The 15,328-nt window shown below is 35.5% G+C and overlaps 1 protein-coding gene across 2 annotated transcripts in view; it reads left to right on the plus strand.

Moving 5' to 3' along the window:
- The window catches only part of NTRK2 (neurotrophic receptor tyrosine kinase 2), a 183,285-nt gene that overhangs the window by 21,811 nt on the left and 146,146 nt on the right, over positions 1-15,328 (plus strand). For both annotated transcript variants that reach the window (XM_015823806.1, XM_029285647.1), the window contains exons 3-5: positions 1,309-1,380; positions 5,330-5,398; positions 7,957-8,114. In XM_015823806.1, the coding sequence (XP_015679292.1) occupies positions 1,309-1,380; positions 5,330-5,398; positions 7,957-8,114 (299 nt within the window). The remainder of the gene's footprint in view (positions 1-1,308; positions 1,381-5,329; positions 5,399-7,956; positions 8,115-15,328) is intronic.

Below are 15,328 nucleotides of genomic sequence, written 5' to 3' on the forward strand. Positions count from 1 at the left end.
CAACTTACTCCTTGGTAAGCTAGAAAAAGGTGGAATAGACAACACCACCAACAGATGGATCTGTAGCTGGCTGGCAAACCACACTCAACAAGTAGTCCTCAATGGCACCACATCCACATGGAGAGAAACAAGCAGTGGGGTACCACAAGGCTCCATCTTAGGCCCAGTACTCTTCAATATCTTCATGAATGACTTACATGAGGGAATTGAAGGGGAACTCATCAAATTGGCAGATGACATCAAACTGACAGGAGTAGCCAACACTCCAGAAGACAAACTCAGGATCCAAAAAGATCTTGACAAACTTGAATAATGGTTCCTGTCCAACAAAATGAGTTTCATTGTGGAGAAAAGCAAAGTTTTACATTTAGGCAGGAAAAATCAAAGGTACAAGTACAGATTGGGCGAGACCTGGCTCAAAAACAGTAACTGTGAGAGGGACCTTGGAGTCCTAGTGGATGATCACTTGACTATGAGCCAGCAGTATGCAGCCGCAACCAAAAAAGCTAATACAATCCTGGGTTGTATAAACAGAGGCATAGAATCAAGATCACACGAAGTATTAGTACCGCTTTATAAAACCCTAGTAAGACCACACCTGGAATACTGCAACCAAGTTTGGTCAGCATATCACAAAAAAGTCATTGAGAGTTTTTGCAGAAATTCAGAGAAGAGCAACTAAGGTGATCAAAGGCCTGGAGACTAAAACATACAAAGAATGGCTGCTGGACATGGACTTGGCTAGTCTAAAGAAAAGAAGAAATAGGGGTGACATGATAGTAGTATTTCAGTATTTGAGGGGCTGCCAGAAAGAAGAGGGGGTCACCAGAGGGAAGGACAAGAAGCAATGGTTGGAAACTGATCAAAGAGAGAAGCAACCTGGAATTAAGGAAAAACTTCCTAAAAGTGAGGACAATTAACCAGTGGAACAGCTTGCCTCCAGAAATCGTGGGCACTCCATCACTGGAGATTTTTAAAAAGAGACTAAAGAGTCACTTGTCTGAGATGGTATAGGTTCTCCTGCTTGAGCAGGGGGCTGGACTAGAAGACCTCCAAGGTCCCTTCCAGCTTCTATTCTGTTCTGTTCTATTTATGCATGGATATAATTCATGAAGCTGACTTACACATTATAGTGAATAGAAACTTTTTTGACACGCATCACAGATTGCTGAATTGAGCCAATATAATAACAATCTTAACCATGAATTATTCTGAAATTTTTTGAGCTACATGCTATACTCTCCATAAATAAATGAATGTATGATAGATCATTCAGTAATTGTAACTTGTGCTTGGGTACTTTTACAGAACTGTGGTGGACTCAGGTTTGAAGTTTGTCTCACGCCAAGCTTTCCTGAAAAATATTAACCTACAGTACATGTAAGTGAAAACCCACTTTATGACTTTAGAACAACCAGAATAATTTAATTACCAGCGGGGATTTAAAATATTGTCCTCTGTACTATATTGCTGGACTCAGGCTTGTGACTGGTTGCTACTTTTTAGAATATATCACTGATGTTGTTGTTGTTTAGTTGCTAAGTCATGTCCGACTGTTCCTGACCCCATGGACCATGTATCAATGTTTACAAGAGCAAAAAGTGTCTCGAAAAAGACAAATATATGTTTCCCCTATATTAGGTGTGAAGGAGATTTAGCACACACACACACACACACACACACACACAGAGAGAGAGAGAGAGAGAAAAGCACAGTATAGTACAGTATACCCAGGCACCTCCCTTCCCATATATCTATCCTACATACATATATACATCCAGTTACAAAGATACTGTGCTCATTGCAACGTTGCTGGGTAGAATCCACTTTTAGTGGCAGAACATTCCGTGCTAACATCGGTCTAATCAGCCATCTACGGACACACCGTTGATGGCCCACAATCCACAAGATGTCAAGGTCTTCATCGAAATCGATGGACGAACAACGCAGTTGTTAGGGAATGCAAGCAGGAGGATATATGGGAATATGATGTTTTCATATGGAGATCTGATTGACCATGATAGGAAGATTAAGTTGACTGGAAGGCCCTTTAAACTAATGCAGCAATTCTCTTCTTGCTAATTATGTATCTGTCTCCTGACCCAAATTCCTCCTCCCATTTGAGAGTATTATAAATTGCTAGAGCTGCACATGGCAGCCAATCGATACATATTCATTTTCCTTTTCTGTTGTTCAAATGACATTTTCAGCAAAATGGTTAGACAGTTTACTGCCAAACAGATGGCAGTGGACTGTCCAAGTTTAGTATTAGAAGGAATGATGACTGGAAAACATCCAGCTATTTTTGGATACATATTGCAACGTTGTCTTTTAAATAAAGATGTGATTTACTGATCTTGCTCTTTAATGTAACTAATTTCCACTGTCAGATATAGCAAAGGCTAAAGATCTTACATAAATGACTTTAAAAGTTCTATCTTTAGGGACAAATAGCTGCTAAGGAACTATGTGCTGATTCATTTACAAAATTTACTTCTACAGAAATATCTCATCCATTAGAAACGAGGAGAATATTGGATGAGTACAGAGGAAAGCAGAGGATGGAAGAAATGTTGTTTTGACTATCAGCTATCCAAGATTGTTGTGATAGTGTACAAGCTATTCCGTTGGCTATTGGAGGGTATATATATATAGCTCTCTATATTATACATTTTATAAAGAGTACTGACAGAACTATCTTTCATTAGGGAAAAGTATTATGTTTTTTTTTTTAAAAAACACATTGCTTTGTTGGGATATAAGTTAATTTACATTCTTATAGCAATAATATACATTAATAATTTCCCTGTGTTTTCTCTTAACAAGAAGTTGGCACATTTGTGATTTGGAAGCTTTCTGTTTTTAGAAGATAAACATAGACATAAATTATATGAACTTCCAGTTTTTTTAAAAAAAATATTTGGGCTTTAATCAACTTATAGGAGATCTCTTTAATTTCATTTAAAATCCCTTTACAACAGATATGCTACAATATAAATAATTTAAAAATGTCAGTACTAACATAGACGTATCCACCAACCTCATTAGTAACCTCATCAAATTTTAAAGAACTTTAAATACAATATTTTTATAAACATATTTGCCTTTCCCCCATCACCTAGGTGAAATTTATGTACAAGAAATGGCTGTCTTTAGTAATTTAGGATTATAAAAATCAGTAATATTGTAAACAAAGGAATTTAAAGATTCCACAGACATTGCCTAAATGTAAAGTGTAATATCAGAGCAACATTCTAATGGAAAAGTCTGAAAATCTTTCCTATATTTTCAAAAAAGATCACTGCATCTTGCTGTGTGCATGTTTTTCTGTTGTGCAGACATAATAAAGAATATTTTCTACTACTTTTGTTACTTATGCATAGGCTAGCCCATGGTATCATAAGAGGAAAGTGTCACCAGGACTTTTTATTGACATTTCCTTGGTCTGCTTTGGTGTTCCTACAGTATTAAGATAAGACAAATATATGTGCTAGAGGGAATAGTAAAATTTCTGTTTGTGGAAGAAAAAGGTTAGTGACAAGAAAGAAAAAGTTTTCTGATAAGAAACTGGTTGTAAAGAGAGGAGAACACTGGGCTAGATCACCTTTAGTCAATGCAGCTGTAGGTGTAGTTTCAGATTAACCTTACTGTCCCTGTAAGTTGAACAATCAATTCGTATGAGAGATGTATCTTGGCAAAACATTATAGCTTTGCCATAAGGACTGCACTACAAATTGATTATCTCAATATGCTATGTTCACCAATAATTGGGCATACTGGCTGAGAATTCTGCAAATTGTAGTCAAAAACATCTGGCTGGCACTAGAGTGGTAAAAGTTAAGAAACAGTTTAAGTATTTTACTCCCTTCTTAAGATGTAAAACAAAGAGAAGCTTTTACGTTTGTTTTCAGCTAACAGTGTTGCTCGTAACATGGAATCCTAGAAAAATGGGTTAGTTTTCAGTATAGTTTAGAGTAGGAATGGGCAACTCATTGGCTTTATGTATTCCTCAGATGTTGCTTTCTTCAGTCCACAATGATTACTTTTCTCAAATTTGGTGGCAAATCATCAAATGGGGGAGGCATCACTTCCAATTGTTTTCCAGAGGAATTAAAAGAATTGAAGAAGAAAAAGGTGTTTTAGGATAGGCTTTAAGGAAGTAAGATGTACATATACATGAACCCCAATGAAACACCTGTTTACAAAAGAAATAATTAAACTCTAAGCTCCTGCTTCATTCATGTGGTATTATTACGTCATGGATGAGTTAGGACATGGGTGTCAAACTGCCGGCCCATGGGCCGGATGCGTCATGCAGAAGCCGCACCCACCCCAGCTCCAGCAAGGGGGAAAAATTTGCAAAATGTTGCGACACGTCACGTCACGTGGCGAGTTTGACACCCCTGAGTTAGGACATTTTCTACCAGGGACATAGTGGTAACACTGCACATTATTTCTAGTATGTACCTATTCTATTAGATATTTTTGGCCATACCACTTTTTTCATGATTTTGACATCTTCACCTAATTGGCCCTGTTGTAAAGCATAATACAGGAAACTGTATACTTAGGGTAGGTGGATCTGGATTGAAAAAGTTCAGACAAACACTACATTTCTGATTTTTATTGTGGCAGGGAGCCTATATCTTATTCAGTGAGAATATATTTCCTATGGAAAATAAAAAAGAAAGGTGCTGCTGGTCTGGAAATCTTTATATTTTGTCCAATTTAAATATTCTTTAGTAAAGGAGTGCCTACCACAGTGTATGTGATTCTGTGAATATAATCAAGAGCAAGAATGCATCTGATTTTCATTGTAATGGAAGATGCTAAAGTGTATTGCAATATAGTACAGTAAATACTTAATTGAACTGAAAGGTTTCATGATGTCATGTTACCATTTTTTCCATGATGTTTGCTGTGAACACATAATTTAAAAAAAGTATTTCTAAAAAGCTCGTGATGGAGTTGTTTGGGATATAGTCAGGGTTTGGAAAAGTAAAACCTTTGATGTAGGATCAAAGACGATATGGTAAACATCTATTTTGCTTATGAATAAATTGAGCGTTTAGTCAACATCTGAGAACATCTTTGGAGTAAAACTTAATCCAATGTTGTTTTTTTCCCTTCATTTGAGCTGAATTGTTTTAAGGTACATGTTGCAATCAGTGTTCATCTGTGCCCAGTCTGGATGTCAAGCTAGGATACAATCTGTATCAGTTTTGAAGTCCATCAGCAGGAGTTGTTTGACAGAGTTTAACTTCCTGGGATATGTCTCTCAAAACTCTTTTGTGTCCTCATTTTTAATCATGACATTGTTTCTTTACAGAAACTTCTCCAGAAACAAGCTTTCAAGTTTGTCCAGGAAGACTTTCCGCCATCTGAATTTGACAGATCTGTAAGTAATTGCTTTTCTGAAAAATCAAGTTTGTTGTTATAATGAATTTTATTAGCATTATTACCAGGCACAGTATTTTAGGATTTAGATTCTAGTAAGAAAACATTTAAAGTTTGTTTCTCGGAAAAGTAGAATTTGTTTTACAGTAGTGTGTGTTTTAAATATGTGCGTTGGATACGTATGCATTTAACAAATGGGACACAGCCCAGGGAACATATAGCTGAGGGCCTATTGTGGCTGCTCTTCCAAGCATCAAAATAATTTTGTGTTTAGGCTAACCACACTGGAGCAAGAGAAACATTGCTGCAAGAATGGTTTCACTTTGTAGATAGCCATGGAGTTTTCTTTAGTCACCATGCATACTAAAGGCTCCTTAACTCTGAACTAGCCATTAGTCCATATTTGGATAATATGAAAAATTACTACTAGTCCAGGTAAGCCAAGAACAATCCATGACTATAGATTGAAGATATAGGTAATCCTCAGGTTCCAACCACTAAATCAATGACTGTTCAAAGGTTTGGTGGTGCTGAATTAATGGTACTTGTGATTAGTCCTTGAAGTTTTACCATTGCAGCACCACAACAGACACATGATGAATTTGGGTAGTTGACAACCAGCTGACACTTACGAAATTTGCAACAGTCACATGATCACCATTTGTGACCTTCCCTGTTGGCTTTCCATAAGGAAAGTCAGTGGGAAAGCTGACAGGGAAGGTTGCAAAATTTTCCTGTAAGTCACTCCCTGCTCCCATTCTTTTTTCTCCTGAGGATCCACATTACTGAGTAAGGGATTCCAGGGGTCTCATACTCCATAGTGCCTGCCCAGAGCACCCCCTTGTTTGTACTCATATCCACCTGACTACATTTGCACTCGGCTGTAGCACTCATCCTCTATCTACTTGGCTGAGCTGGTACCAGGCCAAAGCACCGAAGTCCTCACACCACTCTGCAGCACTTACTCCCCACCTGCACTTGTGCTGCACCTGTCCACCTCCTCTGCATTCAGTAGTTGCTCACCTTCCTACTGAGCTACACTCATGCCACACTGCAGCACCCACCACCTGCTTGTCCATCTGCATGTGTGCCACATTGCAACACCACCACTCTCCATAGACTATCATTTGTCCTACAGCCTAACATCCATCTATCCAGTTAAAAATAACAATGTTTTATTTCAGAGAGGTTGGCAACAAATAGACAAAGTACTCTGGATGAAGAGACTCTTTTGTCATAAATTTGTCGAACCTACAAAACTGTCTCTTTGATCTGAATATTTAGTTGAGCTGATCTACTCAGACAGCTTCGAAAACATCTGAACTGCTGTGAATATCCTATGAGATTACATTGACAGAGGGATCTGGAAGACCAAATCAAATGTACTGCCTGTAGATTGTTATAATTAGTGCTGGATTGTTTCATCTTAATAAAATGTCTTAGGGGCAACAAGTGGTACATCAGTGAATTAGTTCATGAAATATAGGTTATGCTTTTATAAGCAAAGCTGAGATAATGTTCCTTGTCTGAGCCAGACATCTGGACTTTTTTGCTGCTTCTTTTTTTATTCTAGCTTCTTTATACATTAAGTTCGAGAAATACTTTAAGTACGTAATTAAATAGGCTTTCCTGGATGTGTTAATTTTAAGTGGGTAATAAAGATTCCATTTTAATTCCTCGGTGTGAGCTTATATATTCCTCTAAGCCTTAGAGCCCAGTATTTGTTGTTGTAGTCTCAAATATTACTTAAGCCATTTTTGCATTTGTTCCAAGGGTTTAATAGATGACTTTTTTCTTGTCTTGGTATCGTTTGCTTGAAATATATTTCTGTAACGTTTGACCATAAGGGGGAGCTCAGTTTATCCACAATAATAGAAAACATCTAAAACTGTATTATGGGACACTGTATACTGAGAATTAAATATGATTCTTGTTCAGGGTCCAGAATATTTTTTTCTACTGAATTGAAGAAAATGGCATTCTTTTCTTCCCAGTCAAGACCAGATTTCTGAGTTGCAGCTTTTTCAAACCTACTTCTCTCCAAATGTGTCTAAGAAAGTTAGGAATTATAGTCCTAACACATTTGGAAGGGACCAGATTGTCGAATACTAAACTAGATGAATGGGTTAAAACTCTTTTGGACAACATCAAACAAAGAGGATTTGGGACCTCATCTTAGAAGAGGCATCCCTTTCACACAGATGCAAAAGGGAATATGTTTTGATCCAATGAATGCCGTGAGAACCAGAGAAGTACTATTTTATTGATATATAGTCTTAGCTGATTAGTAGATTAAAGCTCAGGAGCCTCCATGCAACGCCAGTATTATATTTAAATATCCACATATGAATCAGTGGAAAAATAAGTACATTATTTGGACAGGGATGAAAAGTGTTTTATTCCAATTGTGGGCCAGATCAGAGACAAACGTGATTCAATATGCTTTTATCTGCTGTTTTTATCATTGTTTAGACCTGTCCAGCCTTATTTAAAGTGTCTTTGATTTGTCAACTGTTATTTTTTTCTTAAACCTCATATAAATCTATTTTTTTGTTGTAGGATTTTAGAAGGTAACCCTTTCAAGTGTTCCTGTGATATTATGTGGATCAAAGTATTCCAAGACACCAAGTTTCCAAAAGCAGAAACTCAGGATTTTTACTGTATAAATGACTACAACCAGAGGATATCTCTGCTGGAGAAGCCAGTCCCAAACTGTGGTAATGCTCTTTTAATGAAAATTAATATCTGTATTTAAGTTGTAAAAAAAGATGGAGTACAATAGATTAAGCTCTGACTCTGTCTAAACGTCGTTAATTTTGATAGAACTTCTGTTAGAGATTTTAATGGATTTTCTTATTTTAAAAACAAGTTTTAGTTTTGATTGGGAGATGAATAAATCCTATTTCAGGTAACTTTTGAAGTTGCAGTCGTATACTGGGTGTGTAAATTGAATCCTGACTAATAGGATTTAAGTTGCCTTTCTGCATGATTTTCTACTTAAAATAATTCTCTGACTTTTATAATTTTTCAAATTCATTTTGGTGATGCACTTATATTTTTTCCCCATAATGTACTCTTATTTCTAATTTGTCTAATGAAGTGTTGTTTCTATTATAAGAACATTGAAAACAGTTCATGTCCTGTTATTCTATAAATAAAACTGTTGGTTAAAACTGAAACAGATAATTGTAGGTTGAATTGAACTCTAGATCTGTTCCTACTTCAGAAAGTTTTGCTTAAAAATTATAATTTTAAACATTTCAAATATCACAGTTCATTTTGAATATTCAGTAAACAAAATTTTCATTTGCATCTAAGAATGAAACAAACTATTTATATCCGAGCAAATAATCTGGTACTTACTGGATTGTGCTCTCATTCCATTCATGGAAAGTTCCTGTTGGTGGAAAGCGAAACAATTTTCACTGATTCTGTTCTCTGTTGCATTTCCATAAAAATATACACTGGAGGATTGCTGACCATCCCAAACAAGGAGATTTTGGAGGTGATGGTGGGAGGGAGAAATTGACTAAATTGATAAAATTCCTTTCTATTAGTGGAAGGAAAATGTAGTATCTAACATTCACATACATTTATTTATCTCTTGTGCTTTCTGTAGTTTATGTTGTAAAAATGGAAAAATCTTGAATATCATGAGGTCCTTTGCAGGCTTGTTTATGGTGCTTGGTATCCTGTCTCCTGCTTTCCTTGCCTTGCATTAATAGTTTGTGTCAATGGGCTTGCACCTTGGAATATTTTTTTTTCTTTGCTTTGCTACCTTTTCTTACTAAAATAATTGACGGGCATATTTATATTGCATATTGGAGCAGCATTATGTAGAATTTTCTTTTGAGCATCATCTTGAAAAGTTTTAAACTTTACTTTATTACCCTTTTAAAATGAATTCCACTGTATTTTTTTTTATATTTCTCTTTGCTTCTGATCCAACAGGGAGTAAAATTTAAGAGATGCATTTAGTATGGTGTAATTTGTTTTGATGGCCTGTGTGATATTGCCTGAAGTACCTTTTTAAAAGATGTGAGTTTGGCACAGAGTAGAAGAAAGACACAGTTGTTTTACAATTCTGTGGATCAATGCAACTGACAGACATGGAAACCTAAGCCTTACAAGTTTTGAAAGACAAAAATCCATAAGGAAATTTCTCTGACATCTGCCGGTTTAAAACCAGATTATTTTTAGTATTTTATTACAAGATTTCTGGATAAAGTCTTTCTGTATCCAACGATTCCTGTGGTGCTTTTAAATACTGGTATAGCTTAGGTTAACCATGATAGCATTTTATTGCCTAAAAAATACAAGATGAATCAAAGCATTTGGCTTTCATTGCCCTCCACAGTGTTTTGCATTCTGCATTTTTTTCTTGTTTGGTAAGAAATTTCTGTTTTAGCTCTGCTTCTTGGCAATAGTCAGAATAGAATTATTTACCCATATGGTATTATGGTCAAGCTTGGAGTGATGGATGAATCAGTTTTGAGCCTTCTGTTGAAATGTATTCCTATGGTATTTTTGATAATATATTCCTTAAACCATATACAACAGTAACTTGAATAAATGGTAACCTGTTTATGTCAGTACCAAAAACGACATCTTTAAAATAAGGATGTAATTGAGCATTTTCAAATTAAGCACAATATCATTCAGCATGAATAGAAAAACTGTCATAGGAATCAATATTTGGGCATAGTGTTGAAATATATTTGGTGGCTTTGATGATATATCTGGCAGTTTTATTCCTATGTATGCAGACTGCTGTTTTAAGTTGGGGAAAATCTTTCAATAGCTATGAAATCTCTTCTACAAAGACCAGTTCTTAGGGCAGGCTGCAAGCTGTAATTCTTTATGGTTCTTTATGGTGTAGTTTAATATAGTATAGATGAATTTTACATAGGGTCAGACCATTTTCAGGATTTCTGGAATTCAAATTATACCAATTCTTAATGCAAGGAATAAACATTGATCCCATCACTGACATTATGGTGTGGAATCCACTACTCTTTGCTGTTGAAATATCAGCATCAAGAAGTACTGCTTTACTTAAACTAAGCATATTACTTATACTATATCTATACTCCTTAGAGATTTTCATCTATTTTTGTTTTTGGAGAGCTACTATAGTAGTAGCCATGTGTTGACCGACCGACCTACCTACCTACCTACCTACCTACCTACCTACCTACCTACCTACCTACAGCTTTGAGAAAAGATGCTGTGCTATTCATGTAGAAATCCCTGGACAATTTTACATCTGCCATGTCTCTAGGCCGAGGTTGCCTACCGGCCCCTCACCTATTATGTGAGAGACAATAGAACCTATTTAGACAGATTTGGATAAAGTTTATAATTGGAAGGGATATAAATATAGATTTGATATATCTCAGAATACAAACGTTAACTTGTAGTATTATGAATATTTCACTCTTTAGTATTTTCTTTCTTTTAATTTTGTATCTTTGTTTTCCATGGGAATCTGTTGCAATTGCAGCTGCCAAGGGTTTGTTTATAAAGTGCAAATATACAAGGACAAAATTTTCATCTTCTGATGCTCTTGCTTGGGAGCACTTTATAAGACAGAGATATTTTAGTTGTCATAAAATATACAGTTGTCATTCACTATGCAGACCTGCCATAATCAAATTATCCATATTAGACATCTAAACAAACCCTCTCCTGCCCAAATTTAAACAGTATTTAAAACCAGTGCTTCTAATTATTTTGCTTAAGAGAAAAGTAAGAACAAAGAAACTTAACTGAGGAGCATGGAAAATTTAAACGACAATCACACGCATGTTTATATGAAAGTTCCTGGGTTCATTCACACTGAATGACAGGCCCCAATGTCATATGTAATCCTCAGAGATTTCCAGATTGTCACCAAACTGGAATGATAATATGACAGGAAGTGAAAATGATCAGATACACAATGGGAGACATAATCAAATTAACTTTTTTAATTTTAATTACATTTTAATGTAAATTATATTTAGTTTTCATCCTGACTCCTATCCAGTAATGTTGGAGTATAGTCTTTAGCCTGGAAATATGTCCATACCATGATCTAAGTCAATATGTGATTAGTTACAGAAGTGTAATACATAAAATCCAGCTATTGTGGTTTGTAAACCATAATTTATTGTGTTCAGTCATTACATACAAATGGGCTTGAATTAATAAACTGTGGTTAAACAAATCTTGGCTTAGTATATGTTATCTGAGGACAGGCAATGAGGCTTGCTATTCACTAGATTTATATAAAACAGACTTTTCTGTTTTTCTGTTTAATATCTAATAGGTTGTTTCTAGTTTTTTTATTCTGTTTTGTGCAAACATTTCTTTTTATCTGTCTACTGAGAAAGTTTATCTCAAGAGATATTAAACACCTTCTTTTTGACAGATTAGAATTTGGCTTCACTTTTTAAAATCAATATTGCTGGACTATAGGGAAAAATGTGTAGTCTTTTTTTTTACTCAGTAGCTACATTTCTCATTTATTTATTTAATAAACTTATATCATTGTTAGCCTCATATGTATGACATACGTCAGCTTTCTCTAGCTCTCCCCTGGTTTCACCTGATTCATATGTACTCTGTGCCTGGCCTACTCTAACTTGTTCACCAACCCCTTAAATCTGAGAAATTAGACTGATGGAAATTATGGAAAAATGCTTTATAATATATGAAAGCAAAATTGGTTGTGAATGAGAAAAAATCATCTAAGGCAGGGGTCTTCAAACTTGGCCCTTTTATGACTTGTGCACTTCAACTCCCAGAATTCCTCAGCCAGGCACACTGGCTGAGGAATTCTGGGAGTTGAAGTCCACAAGTCATAAAAGGGCCAAGTTTGAAGATCCCTGATCTAAGGGAATTATAAAAATAGAATGAGAAAAGGGTTATTGTATAACCTTATACAATATATAAAAAGACAAAAAGTTAAGTGCAGAGAGCGAGGAATGGTAAAGTTTAAGAGACCAAAGTGAAGTGGATTTGGGTTTTTTTGGGAGGGGGAAATAATCAGAAGAAGAGGGGAATGAAAAATAAAAGTGATGAAATGGTATGAGATGAAGTTAGCAGGGGGGAATCCTTCTAATTTTATATTTATAGTTTATAGGGAGATGATAGTGAAAAGTCAAAAAGTAAAATTAAAAGCACCATAACTGTTAAGGCTCAAGCAAAATGTATGAAAAGGAAGTCACATCTTCTGTGAGAATGTTGATATCAGTTAGAGCTCAGGAGTGGATTGTATAATTGGAGAAATGTCCACATGTGAATACAATTTGTCTGTGGAGTGGCTGTGTGTATCTTGCTTAACATGTATGTGAAAAACTGCATCTGGGCTTAACAATTGGAAGAATGCTGTTACTATTCCCTTATACAAAAGGAAAGCTAACAAAAATGAATGTAAGGATTACAGGGAGATTAGATTGTTAAATATGTCTGTGAAGATGTTTGACAGAATTCTGATTGAAACTGTGGAAGAGGTCACATTGAGCAAAATTTGGGAAGTACAGTGTGATTTTTTTTGTGCCAAGCAGAGTGCGTAAACTAGGCTTTTGTTTTCAGGAAGTCATTGAAAAACATGACAATTTCTGGGGCTTTCAGTTTCTTACTGCTTTTCTTTCTTTCTTTCTTTCTTTCTTTCTTTCTTTCTTTCTTTCTTTCTTTCTTTCTTTCTTTCTTTCTTTCTTTCTTTCTTTCTTTCTTTCTTTCTTTCTTTCTTTTTGCACAGTGTTGCTTATGCCAAATGGAAACAGCATGATGTGTATTTATGTATCTGTGTAGCAGCAATATGGATACTTATGTATCTATATATTCTTCAAAAAGATTATAGTTTGGACAAAACCTTTTCAGTACTGTACAGGCATCCTCAACTTACAACCATTATTTTAGCAACTATTCAGAGTTGCAACTGCACAGATAAAAGTGGCTCACAACTGATGCTCACACTTAATGTCAGTTGCAGAGTCTCTTCGGTCAGGGGACGAAAATTTGGGCCCCTGGAAACCCGCATGTATTTAATGGTTGCTATGTCCCAGGTCATGTGATCGCCATTTGTGGCCTTGCCAGTCAGTTTCTGACAATCAGAGTCAATGGGGGAAGCGAGATTTTTTTAATGACCGAATGATTTACTTAACAACTGCAGAGAGTTACTTAACTATACTGGCCAAAAGGTCATAAAATCAGGTGCAACTCACTTAATTGCCACCTTGCTTTGCAATGGAAATTATAGTCCCAATTATAATCATAAGTTGAGGACTACTTGTATTTCCTGTTCAAAATGTTATATGTTAATGAAGTCCATGTTTAAAACTTCATAATGATGATGATGATGATGATGATGATGATGATGATGATATAATAATAATAATAATAATAATAATAATAATAATAATAATAATAATAATAATAATAATAATAATAATAATAATAATAATAATAATAATAGAGTTGGAAGGGACCTTGGAGGTCTTCTAGTCCAACCCCTTGCTCAGGCAGGAAACCCTATACCATTTCAGACAAATGTTTGTCCAGTCTTTTCTTAAAAACTTCTATTGTTGGAGCATTCACAACTTCTGGAGGCAGGTTATTCCACTGATTAATTGTTCTAACTGTCAGGAAATTTCTCCTTAGTTCTAGTTCTCATTACTTCTCTCCTTGGTTAGTTTCTATCCGTTGCTGCCTTCAGATGCTTTGGAGAATAGCTTGACTCCCTCTTCTATGTGGCAGCCCCTGACAGATGGCTGATTCTGTTCCCCTGAGAACTGAGTCTCCTATCACCAACACTTGCCCTTTTTTCCTGGGGAAGTCTGGGCTACTTTTGTTCCTATCACAGGAACACTTGATGATGTTCCTTCTCTGGGTGTCTGCATACTTTCTTCCAGGGGGCGGATATGAAATTGATTGCTCAGCTCCAGTGGACTCAGCTGCACTGGACTGGGCTGCACTAGATAGCAGGTGCATTGTTCTTGGTTGTTTTCTTCTGTGAGTGACATGTAATAATAATCTTGTTGCAGATTATTACACTGTTGTTAAAAATCACTCTAAAATCAAGTTGTCTTGCATGAGAGAATTGGGTTGGATATTTTCTCCATTCCTAGTACTTCTTCCTTCTCTGGCAGAAGCCTTCTGTAATTCTTCATTGATGTCCTATCTTCCTTTTTGCTAAACAATTTTTTTAAAGGTGAACTTTTGCTCTTTGCTATCTTGACTAAATATTAAAATGATCATGCTGGAGCTAGTGACGTGTAAAATCCCCCTGGTCTGAAGATAGAGGAGGCTGTTATGTCTTCGAATGGATGGAATATTTATCAATTTGCACAATGCCTTGAGATATAATTTACTTTAGGCCAGAATTATAACTCATTTAAACAAGTTCCCATGAATGTGACTGCAAGTCTTGCTGCAAGAATGAAATTAATTCCAATTGGATCTTATTTTGTCATGTACATTCAGAAACCTCATTTGGGTTAAGAACATTATTTCAAAATATTATCTTTGTCTCTAGGGGTTTAACTAGTAACTTAAATCTCCCAATAAATTTCGAATTCTAACAATAAGATTTAAAGGATACACTTAAGCCAAACATTGATTTGTTGGAAATATTGAAAGTAATATTGGCCATATGTTTTATATACTACATATGGTTCACATGTTACAGAGATTATGTTTTTATACATTTTAATTTAAAAAACACTATACTCCAACATTGCTTTAAAAAATCCATTACACTTGAATTCGTAATCCCATATAGTTTTTCATGAGCTAATGCTATATGTCATGAAAATACTGTTATATACATTTTCCAAATCTGGGAAACAATACTGAACAATTTGAATATCAGCCTATGAAAAAATATTTATGTACATTATGGCACAGAACTCTTCATTGTTCATATTGAAATAATTATAGTTATCTT

This window comes from Protobothrops mucrosquamatus, unplaced genomic scaffold (genome assembly GCF_001527695.2).
Source record: "Protobothrops mucrosquamatus isolate PMUCROS unplaced genomic scaffold, P.Mucros_1.0 scaffold1995, whole genome shotgun sequence".
Classification (NCBI taxonomy): Eukaryota; Metazoa; Chordata; class Lepidosauria; order Squamata; family Viperidae; genus Protobothrops; species Protobothrops mucrosquamatus.